Raw genomic sequence first — 12056 nt, forward strand, 5'->3', positions numbered from 1 at the left:
CTGCCCCTTGGCATTCCTAGGTTTGTCTGACTTTTGGTCCGTAGCTGTCACCTCTGCAACTGGTTTCAGAGACTTTGTTTTATTCTTGTGTCCCACACTAGCACACAGGTATAGCTGCCTTGTCTCAAACAAGTAGCATCCTTGTTGCTGCGGGAACACGTTCCTTCCTGGAGTTCAATCCCTAGTATTCAAATGAAGGGCAAAAAGAAAGAGACAGAAGCATCATCGGGATGCAACTCTGCACAAGGGTTGTTTACCCCTGTGACAGGAGCAATGAATGAATGTATTCCCTTCAGGGCTGTGTAGAACTGTGAGTACTGGGCATCACCGCCTGGTTTGGAGGGCTTCCATGACACCTCCCCTTCCTCTGCAGGGCCAGGTACCTGCAACTCAGACCATTTTCTTTTACAGGGTCCCTCTCTCAATCAGTTTTTGCCAATGGGGATGTCCAGCCTGAGGCTCTATCTGCCTGTTTTACTTCTTTCTCTCTAGCCAGCAGCTCATCCTATAAACATGACTTACAAGAGAGGGCGACTTTGCATTCTGTCTTACTTGTTCTCACTCAGTTCAACCCTGCCACCTTTAAAGGTGGGCTTCAACCAGTGCTAGAAAAGGAGCGCATAAACCCAGGCTGCTGACCTGTTTGGCACCTGACCAGCAGTGTCCACAAAGGCACCATGTGAGAAGACCTCAGGGGGCTGGGGGGGAGAAAAAACCCAAAAGTAGAATGTGCCTTGGAAGTTCTGTCATCCTACCGGTTACTTCTTCAGGAGGACTGCATAAGCTGAGAGCTCCTGTTGCTTCTGTTTTCCTGGTTTTGATTCAACTTCTGGCCACTCCTTACTCCCAAGAAAGCTCTTTGCCTTACCTTGCTCCCATGTCGTGTAGAACTGGAGATGAATGAGTCCTCTGCCCTTTCCCTGTTTCTCTAGGCTCTGGTCCTTCTTCAGGGAACAACCTTCCCAAGGTAGGCAGGGAAAGCACTTTAAATGCTTGCCGTCCTTCAGCACTAACAGAGCTATGCTGCATGAGAGCCCTTTGAACCAATTTCACTTCTCCCTAAAAAGCTGTTGATAAAAATCCAGATTAGAACATGCTTTGGGGGCATAAATGTTCCGCTTCCCAGCCAGTTTCCTGGCCAGTTTCTGACATACCTGCTTTCACACCTTCAGCAGTACCCGTTTCCCATGCAGACGAGAGTCATTCTGGGCCAGAGCCACTTCGGTGATTTTCCGCTGCGGTCAGGCTCCTTTAGAAAGTGCTGGAGCCAGCTGTTCTGCACCAAGGAGACCACGAAGTAGAAGGAGGTTGGCTGAAAAAGGAGACATCCTTCACAGGAGACCGCCTGCGAAACTGCTCAGGCACCAGCTTTTCTAGTTTTAGCTGGGCACCTTGGACCTATTCATTAATGATCCTCAGAACACTTCCCAGAATCAGTATTGCTGCAGTTAAAGAAAAAGCCTTTGGATAAAGGCTGAAGGCTCTTGCCTGTAAACATATCCCAAGGAGCAGCAGTTACAGATAAGCAGTAGTACTGCTTGAGTAGTTTTAAGTGCCTTGGCTAGCGCTGCTGTAAGATTTTTCCAAGTGTAACCGAAGAGCACGTCTTAACTTCTCTCTGCTTCCTCCAAGCTGCTTTGTCCAAGTCACTGCAGGTGCCGGCATGCAACAGGAATCGGTCATTACTTTTTTTGCTTCAGTTTTTCTACGGAGTCCCTCTCCATCTGTAAGCGGCGAGATGGAGGGTAAGGCTTTCAGACTGTTTGTCAGTTCAAGGCCACATCAAACAAGTGCTTCGGCACAAAATGGAAGACTATTGGCCTTAAACGAGCCCACTAAGCAGAGGAAACTATATATCCATAGTAGCTGGGTAGAGTTTATTTTTGTGGGGAACTCACTGAGGACGATGCAGTATTGCACACGGGTGCGAATAAGCTGTATTGTAAGATGTCCTGAGGATACCCTGAAAGGAGGAGGCAGCTGAACATAAAAAGATAAAGCAAGGAAGAGAGGCCAGTGCTGTTAGTGGGAGGGACCCCTGAACCATAGAAAATGAGAATACAGAAATAAAACCACTCACTCCCCCCCCCCCCCCCTTGAAAAAATGATACAAAAGTGAAGTAGACTATAAAAGTTGATCTAATATTTTTACTTAATTTTAAATTCTGTATTAAAAATTAATACATTAAACTCTTATAAAAGTAAGGCACATGCAAAACATGTTGTGCAACTTCTGACTTTCAACTCTCTTATAAACTAACAAGCATTATTTTTATTTGGCCTTTCTAAAGAGTCCGTTTTTCCTCATGCAGGATATGTGGAAGAAGGTTAAGTTTGACATTGCACCAGTTAAATCTAGATTCTGTGCTTTCTGTACTACAGTAAGCAGAGATGGTCATATCATACAGTCATACAAAATAAAAAACAACTCAAGTACAGATTCTGAAGGTGAGGTGACGACCAACATAGAAAATTTAAGAGTGTGACGTTACATCCATTATAATACATCAATAATCTTATTCAGTACAGGATGATTTGGCAACTCCAGTCTGTGTAATGCCAGTGTGCAATTCCTAGTTATTCGTGTCATACGATGCTGAAGACCATGGAAAGATACTGCTCGTAGGACACTTGAATCCAGCCATCCTGATCTGTATCGTATCGTCGGAACACATCGGTCAGCCTCTGAAAAGGGGGGGAAAAAAACCATATGCTTTTGTACGTGGGGGAGGCCCAGACAGCCACATCTTCCCTCGCCCCTCAGGTTTCTACAGCTTTACAAACGCTTTCTGTTCGTCCCCTCTGTAGACACTTTACAACCATCTCGTGCAAATAGAGGTGGCTCTCTGCCGTGTCTTGTGCTTCAGCCGTGTAGCAGATCCCATTCTAAACCCACCTTATGATACCACACCTAAGGCTACCCAGGCACTTCGTTAGAGATCAGACAGTTTTTCATAACTGGCTTTAAAGAGGGGAAGGGACAGGACACAATGCACGATCCTTGGGAGACATCTGAGTCACCTGGAGATAGAATGCAGCGAGTACCTTGGCTGTTTCGCACCTTCCAGCCAAATATGCTGTCTGCATCATTAATGTCTGAGTTGTCTCTGTAAAACCCCCAAGGTGCCTGGCGATACAGACAGAGTGTGGACCAAAATAACTGCCAGCATGGTTCCACTGAATGATGCTCCATTGCAAAGCCCTCTTTGCCAGAGTTTATAACAAAGCATCATCGGCTTCTATTACAAATGAGCATAAAGGCCGCTGATGTTGCAGCAGACTTTAGGCTAGAGCCTTAAAGGAGAACAAACCACCTGCATGCAAGTAAGAGAAATGCTACTCCAGGGCACTCCCTTCTCTTCACGTTGCTTAAGATACTGCTGTGATGCTGGCCAGTGTCAGCAAGAGCAACCTTTTTCCTATCCTACTACAACTCAGCTCGTCCACTGTTGCCGTTTCCCAACTTCCCCCCAATGTCTTACATACTTTTCAGAAAAGCAGGAGACACTTAAAGAAACCTTAAGCACTGAGGCAAGGAATCACCCAGTGATTCATTTCTAAACAAAGTGATACACCTGTAAAACCACAGCTCACGCGCTCTCTCCTGCCACACAAGTGTTTCTGTTTGTTTTAAATGTCCTTTACTACCATTGCCCCTGCAGGGACAGCAGTGAGGAAAGGCTGAATAATTCAGCTGCAAGGTCAAATTCCTTTTAGTCGGAACCTTAAACAGAGAGAGAAACGGAAAACTCACACTTCAGATAGATACAAGAACTGTGGGCACCGTGGGCGATGACACACTCCAGTTTTAACACACCCAAGGTCTAGAGGAAGCACGTGTTACTAAACTAATGGAAATGTTTTCCTTTTAAAACACTGAGACTATTTTACATTTTTTTTTGCCCCATAAAAGTATTTAACAGGTCAAAAAAATTGTATCAGATTTACTTGTGATGCAAACGTATAACAAGTGAAGACAAATAGGTGGTTCGAGCACCTCTTGTATTATTTATTCAAATGATTTTTAAGCAAGTTCTAGATCCAATCTTATAGTTAAATTGAGAACCATATATGTTTAAGAAAAAGCAATTATTTTTTCAATTTGACATTAAAGTACATCTCCTTTCTTACCTGTAAGACAACACAGCACTGAATAAAGTCATCAAAAGCAACTTGTCCTCTTCCTTGTCTGTCAAATTTCCGAATAAGGATATCGTAAAATTGGTCAGACAGTCGGTAACCTTGGAAAAGAGAAATGCTTTAAGTTTCCATTCCCACAGTTCTGCCATAAAAAGAACTAGGCTGTTTAGCAAGTGTATACGTAATGAAACCAGAAAACGGTAAGCAGTTACAAGAGACTTTTTTTTGCCAACTATCTTTGTGTTAAAGTGCATGCAGTAAAACCCGTGCTTAATGATACTTCTAGACAGAGTCACAGTAAACATAATTACTGATTAAAGTGACTAGCTGGCTCAGGGAACGGCTTAGGGCCGCAACTCAAGTTTTTGTAAGTGAAGTCAATTAAATGAAAGATCCTTTTGCCACCACAACGTTCCTGTAGCGCAGACTGCTGGCCTCGTTTTAAAAAGTGGCAAGCTGTGTCAGGTACCTCTCTGTAAGTTCAGACATTTACCTCAAGTATTGGTAGCACTCTTGGAGCAGCTAACGGGGGAGACAGCAAACGTTCCACACACCTACTGACACATCCAGTTTCATTTTTTCCATTACAGAAAATAGCTTAAAAAGTGCCTGTGGCATGGGTATCTTTAAAGGCACCTTGTACCTAAAAGGGTAACTGCATTTCACCTGCCGCGCTTCCAGTCCCATTTGTCAGAGCGGGACAGCCCTAATAGTAAGCAGCTCGCCTGATGACATAACCCAATTAGAAAAACTGTAATTACAAATGAATTACCAAAACCTGTTAGTGCCTGCTTTAGTTCATTTTTGTCTATCATTCCAGAATTGTCTCTGTCATACGTTCGAAAGACATTCTGCCAGTCCGAGATGTACTTCCAGACTCCTGTGAATTCATTGAAGTTCACACCCCCTTTGTTTTCTCTGTCAAACATGCCTGAAATAAAAAATAAGAAACAGGTACAAAACCCTGATCATACTACTCTTCAGTAAGATCTGCTAGTATCTTAAGAAGGAAGCAAGAGCGCTTTGTGGAAGGTACTGAAGACAGAAAAGGAATTGCAGAAATACAAGTGGCATTTTGGAAAGTACTGCCAAAAAAGCAAGCAGCTGTCCACTGAAGGAGAAGATAAAGCAAGATAAAAGAGGACCCAAACGAATCACAGATGGATTGTTTTTCCTGGGTTTTCATTTCTGAAAGTCTCTAGGGCTTGATTGATTGATCATCCAGTGACCAAAAGGGAGCGGGGGGGTGTGTTCTTTTCTAAGGACTCAAGCCTGCAACAGCTGCTGACTGTCAGAAGTGCTGGGATACCCATCTGCATTTGACTTCCTGATACTGTCATCATACAAATGGTATTATCAATCCTTGTTAAAAACAAAGCAAAAAATTTAGTCAAATTTAAACATTGTAAAGCTTCTGCTTGGTCTTTTTGGAGCAGAACACATCATTAAAATGCAAGATGGGAAAACTCAGTTACGCAGACAAGCTACATAATCTCTTTTTAGAACACTTAAGCTGACAAATTCCCCACGCATAAATGACATGTACTATCTATTCAGTTGTACAGTAACATTTTCTCAGGCTACGTCGACAGAAAATATTTAACTTACTATTGCTGGGCTGTCTGGAGGGGAAAAACAAAAATAAAATAATAAAGACATATTGAAACATACCGCCTAACAACGAAAGACCTGCCTGTTAACCCTACAGCCAAATTAGTTCAGAAGACCTTTAAACAGGCATTTATTATTACAGGAGAAATACGTATTGTATATGTATCGTGATATTTGTACATACTAATTTCTCTAAAACAGCGCAGCAATCGATAGCATTCTCAGTCTTCTAAACAGATCACAAAACAGTATCTTGACTACATCACATCACACAGCCACACTCACCGAGAATTGACCTGACTGTTGCTGGATTAAATGGAGTCCACGTGCCTGAAACACAAAGAACGACTTAGTTCTTCAATTCTAAGTCACGTTTAAAAAAAAAATGCAACCAACCAACAAACCAACCAAAAAAATCAGGTAAGAACTTAAACAGTGAATTCAGAGCTAGATGGCATGGAGCTAGCGTATTATTAAATAAGGCTGCTTCGAGGTAATTACATTTTTGACCATTCAGAGATGACGTCAGACCAATGCTTTACAGATACTACATAGAAACAAATACTTTCCAAAAAAAGTGCCCCAAAACCAAACCCCCAAAACCTCAGAAGAACCAAGGATTTTTTTCATCCCAGATAGCCGGGAGGTATTGGAAAAAAGGCAAGATCAAAACTGAAGTCCCACTTCTTCTATTGATGGGAGAAGAAGAGTTTTAAGTTACAACTCAAACAAGGCCTCATACCTATTCCTCAGTAAAAACCCATCTGCTCATTTCCTATTTTACAGGCGGGTTACTCCAGGGCATTGTTTGTGGCAAGGGAAAAGAAAAGGTTCCTAACACGGCATAACCACACAGTGCAATTTAGAGTTGAGTTTAATATAAATCCCACCTCTGCTGTTAAATCAATGAAGGGTTAGTTTAAATTAATATTTTCAGGCCAAGAAATGTTGCTGTTGGAAAGGGCCTGAGCAGTAATCATCTGAAGAGGAGCCTTGTACTTCTCTGCATACTTTGACAGGGTAGTCACTTCAATCTGGTTTTCACTCTCGTGGAAGCATTCCAGAGCGCTAGGAAGCATTAAGCTTTAAATGAAGAGAAATACTGTGCCTCATCTAGAATTTTGCCATCAATTCTCTAGAGCCTGTGAAGGTACCAGGAGGCCCGAGAAGCGTGTATTAAATTCACCGAGGTTGAGTGCATGGACCAGGAAGGAACCAGTGAGACCAGGGGAACTGTAGAGGCATTTGCAACCATGCAGTTCGCTGACCACGAATACCTAACAGAGAGGCCACGGTGGTATTAAGCGGGCTTTGGAGAGGCATGGCTGCTTCGCTGCATCAAGCTGCAGTGGTGTAAGTAGCCCTTATACCAGTGCTGAATTTCTCCCACTGAAGGGAAACTGTGTTGGTGTAAGTCTACAGATGCAGCAACGGTGAAAAGCCCTGCACCACAGGCCGGCCATAGGACTATTTGCACATAAAGAGAAACATCAGCAGAGATGAGTACAAATCGCTCTGAACATGCTTAAGCGGTATTTTAGACAGAGAACGTCAGTACCTTAGAGCTGTATGTCTCCTGACAAAAATAAAAAATAATGGAATTATTGATAGGGTGCCAGCATTTGACTCCAAACAGAAGAGAGGAAAAAGGGAAAACATGGTTTGGAATTTAACTTATTTCATGTTGAAATTTTCATGAGACTCACACAGGCACTACATAGAGAAACGGGAGCAACTCCAGCGCTGAAGAACTGTACCGATTTCAACCTGTTCCACTAAACAGTAGAAGACTGTTCCCCTCCCCTGACTTTGCTATCAACTTTACGTGGCAGCACAGGAGGAAAAAAGAAAAAGAAGCAAGCATAGAATTTCATTGTACAAACAACTGTAGGAAGTGATGATGAGTCCCTCCCAGGTAAAGCAGACTGTTACTTGCATAAACTTGACATGTTGAAAAGCTGAATGTCAAAACCACACTGAACTTCGCATTTTAATGAGCACCATGCAGACTTTTTTTTTTTTTAATGTTTTAGAAATAAACATAGAACCTTCTTTTAGTCCATGTTAGACTGCAGGACAGCTACACACAACCATCCACTAGAAGATGTATTTGAAAAGAATACAGCGAATTGTTAGTGACTTTGGTGTACAAGATCTAGAATTCCTCCGAATGAAGGAAGCTTACAGTTCTGTAAATATTTTTTCTAATAGTGAATTCACTTGGTGGGGATTCTTCATAACTGCAAAGCACTGAAAGTGCTAATCTACACTGTAAACAAGGAGAGAAAAGAGTTCAGATAGTCATCACTACCTGTTACCCTTAAATTCAATCAGAGGAGAAGATAGATACTTAAAATATATGAAGCTTAAAGCGGCAGGTAAAGCCAGGTTCCCACATTGTTATAAACAGCACTGTAATCTTAAATGAAAATGGTGACTTAATCCATTTAACATAGCTTTTGCTGAAGTTGTTATTTTAAACAGTATTTTAGTTACGGATCATGTGCATACACTGCTTTTAAATTATCAGATATTAACAAATATTCTAGTAAATCCAGTTTAGTTACAAGACTACAATTTTACTAAATAGAGCCATCCAAATTTATTTCAAGTCAGGTGATGACTGACAAAAAGGAGCCTTTCAGTCTGTGTGCACTGCAGCTCACACCAGTTTAAGCTCTTCTCAGTCACAATGGACAGGAAGGGTGAAGGAATTAAACCTTGGGAGAAGAGGAACTCGATATGGACTCAAAGGTGCACAAACAGCTTCAATATGGACTTTGTCAGATTTCTAAGTGGAAAAAAAAAAAACCACAAAGTACAACCTTACCCACCCTCCCTCCACCAGAGGGAAGTAAAAATAGGCTACTGGAATTTTTTTTGGTTTTTATTTGCTTTCATGAGTTATTTGACCATACCCTGGTTACTCTTTAAGCATTATGACAGGGAACTGAAAAACTACGAGAATGCTGTACTACTAGATGTAGAGTGCATCTTTCTACTTTGTTAGGAAAAAGCCTCATTTGGAAAACAAAAAAAAAAAAAATTACCACCTTCAATTCCTGCACCATACTGTATGAAAAGATTTTATGTGCAGTAAAAAGGCTGGTTGTAAACATCTGATCTTTGTCCAGGTTATACACTGATCCTGGCTAAAAAGCAAAGGTTTGGCAGTGATGAGGGAGGAATATGTAAATCATCACTTGCATTTTCTAGGAAGCAGAGCTGGAAGAAATAAAGGGATGTGCATGCCTTCATTCCCCAGGATACAAATCAGTAATGTTTACAAAAGGTGTTCAGTTTATAATGCATTATTACTAACATGCATCAAACCCAGAAAACTTTCCTTGAAACAAAAAAAACCCCCAAACAAAAACCAAAACTCCAAAACCAAGAACAATGGGCTCAGGAAAAAAAAAATCAGAAGGATTGTCCACTTCTTCCCCCCCTTCAGTCTTTTGCTGTAGATTAAGTAGCATTAATCAGTGGTAGGAACATTCTCCCCCCTTTTCCCCCATCAAAGAATTATGGCATCAAGTAACCAGTCTCACATGAAATTTAACAGTTTGCAAGGAACTACCTCCCTGCTCATTTACAGACTTACCATTGGACAATGCCTGCTGAAGTTCATTATCAGATATTATTCCACTCCTATCTTTATCAACCCTGGGGGAAAAAAAAAACAAACAGTAAGCTTTAAATGGCTGAAATTAACAGGTTCCACTTACAGAAGACTTCAAAATTCTGGTTCTTACTCACCAGATAAGATTAATCTTTTCCTGAAAAGTCACTAATGGCATTTTACTTGGTAAACCATTCACAGTTACAGCAAATTAAATGCTTCATTCAGACTGATGAGACATTCTAGAACATGATAAAAGCTACAAAGAAAACTGCAAGACTGACTTAGGAGTGAGGGAGACACACAGAAACGCACACTGGCAATAGAACAGTTTGGCCATACTCCACACAAGAAAATATTTTTATTTACTTCGAAGAACTGCAGAGCACACCATGCTGGTTAAATCCGCAGAATGCCTAATGCCACAGTAGTGAGCTGCTTGGCACCCAGTGCCACTCAGTAAGATGTTGGCAATGTAGAGGAAGCCACTAATGGAACCAGTGCCAAGTACTGAAAGAATCAACGGCAGGGCCCTGACCCCTTTCAAAGGGGTTCAAAAAGTGAAAAAGCATGGGTAGGTGCCAGCTTCCATTGAGCCTTCACAGTCTGTTGTCTTAGGGAATGGAGTTCTATCTCCAAATTAATAAACTAAGTAATTTATGCCCACATAAAGCAGAATCGTGCATTTTTTAGGATAACTGAAAGTGGTGGGGACTTCCCTCCATTTTATGCAAGGACCTTCCCCTTGACCCTGACAGTTTTCATTTCATAGAATCACAGAATCGTTTAGGTTGGAAAAGACCTTTAAGATCATCAAGTCCAACTGCTAACCTAACCCTGCCGTCCCACCACTAAACCGTGTCCCTAAGCACCTCATCTACCCATCTTTTAAATACCTCCAGGGATGGGGACTCGACCACTTCCCTGGGCAGCCTGTTCCAATGCTCGACAACCCTTTCGGATGTCCAGTCTAAACCTCCCGTGGCACAACTTGAGTCCTATCGCTTGTTACTTGGGAGAAGAGACCAACACCCACCTCGCTACAACCTCCTGTCAGGTAGCTGTAGAGGGTGATAAGGTCTCCCCTCAGCCTCCTTTTTTCCAGGCTAAACAACCCCTCAGTTACTACCATTCCAAAGCAGAGTCCTGCTTAGCTGATTCCTCTGCAGAAGCTGGGGTTTTCTCCTCTACTCCTTGCCTTTTTCGGAACCTTTTCAGTTCATTCTGCTAGATCCCTTCCCCTTCTCCAAAATTACATAAACTGCATGCAACATTCAAATTGGAAGTATAAGTTGCACAGATCATAATAACAAAAAGATATTCCCTCTATTTTCTCTTTTCTAGGTATTCCAAACATTTTTTACCCTTTATGAGCTGCTACTAAGTCCTAAGCTGGTATTTTCATAAAAACATGTTATGACCAACTTATCTTGCTCTTGAGCATCATCAGCCAGCTTACAGCACATTAATTTTATATATTAAATGACACAAAACTAAAGTGAGTCTTTCCCATGGACACCTGGGATCTAATCTGGATTTCAACTGACCAACATACAGCACTCATGATCCGGCCATGACAGAATGATACGACCCCGTCATTCAGGACTGCAGGGTGCTCCTGCAAGTCTTCATAGGCCTGACCTACTGCAAGAACCAGTCAGCACAGCCAGCAAACTTCACCTGACCATTCGCCCTCTTTTCCCCCCGTTGCTCCTGAACGTATTGAATGAAGATCCCAGAAGAGCTCCTCCATCTGTCAGCGTGGCAGATGACGGCACACTCTTCTTTTTAGTCCGTTATTTATCCACCAAAGGACCCTCCCTTTCATTCTACATACACCAGATTTCTTTAAAGGCCTTTGATATTTCTGTATGTTGAGAGTCTCTTTGGAAACTATACAGCTTATACTAATTGCACCAGTTCCAGCCATCATATCCATACCCGATCCTTATCAAACATATTCCAAGACTTACGCAGTAGTCTGCTAGAAAGGAATACTTTCAATAAAAGCCATGCAACTCTCCTCACTAGCTACATTACTGAAAATGGTTTCTACTCGCTTGCCTGGTACAGAAGTCCGACTGTCGATCTGTTTCTTTCTGGACGCTTTAAAAAAAGAAATGGCATCACACACGCCGCCTCCAAGTTCTCAGATGAAGTGGTCTTACAGAAGGCTGGGCAGGTTTCTGCCACATTCCTGAGTCACTAAGTAAATACTAGCCAGCTTTAGCAACTTACTACTGTTTGTCTACCCCTTAACCTCTTCTTCCTGTCACTTGAGTCAAGATGGATCCCCTGACATATGATCTCCGATAAAAAAGGATGCAACATAGGAACTTCCCTAGTTCCCTCGATGCGACACAAATGCAAAGAACTCCTTTAGCTTCATCACTACTGCAGTCTTGACCATGTTTTCTTTTTTTAACACGGGCCTGTACTCAAGAGAATATCTGCTGTTCATTTGTAAGTTTTCTGTAAGCATTTATCAGATTCCTTTTGACAAGCCTTCCTGTACAGCCACACAGACCCTCCAGACTTTACAATCCTTTCTGGATTCTCACGTCAAAAATGGCTTCAGCGTTTTCAAGGTTACCTTTTCGCTTCCATTAATGCCCCTTCCCTTGCTCTAAAACACAGCCATACGTACTCCTCCTCAAGCCTTTCTTAAAAGTCCCCCTCGGAA

At 42.0% G+C, this 12056-nt stretch overlaps 1 protein-coding gene across 2 annotated transcripts in view; it reads right to left on the reverse strand.

The window, feature by feature from the left end:
- Positions 1-2691: 2691 nt before the first annotated feature.
- Positions 2692-12056, reverse strand: part of PDCD6 (programmed cell death 6) — a 27754-nt gene continuing 18389 nt past the window's right edge. The window contains exons 3-7 of one of the 2 annotated variants that reach the window (XM_035898978.1): positions 9356-9417; positions 6037-6081; positions 4913-5071; positions 4132-4241; positions 2692-3724 (exon numbers count right to left, since the gene is read on the reverse strand). In XM_035898978.1, the coding sequence (XP_035754871.1) occupies positions 3509-3724; positions 4132-4241; positions 4913-5069 (483 nt within the window). In that variant the 5' untranslated portion in view covers positions 5070-5071; positions 6037-6081; positions 9356-9417 and the 3' untranslated portion in view covers positions 2692-3508. Of the gene's footprint in view, positions 3725-4131; positions 4242-4912; positions 5072-6036; positions 6082-9355; positions 9418-12056 lie in introns of those variants that run through there. The other variant, XM_035898977.1, reaches the window with a different exon arrangement.

The sequence above is a fragment of the Egretta garzetta genome, unplaced genomic scaffold, assembly GCF_000687185.1.
Source record: "Egretta garzetta isolate BGI_Z169 unplaced genomic scaffold, ASM68718v1 scaffold88, whole genome shotgun sequence".
In the NCBI taxonomy this organism is placed as follows: domain Eukaryota; kingdom Metazoa; phylum Chordata; class Aves; order Pelecaniformes; family Ardeidae; genus Egretta; species Egretta garzetta.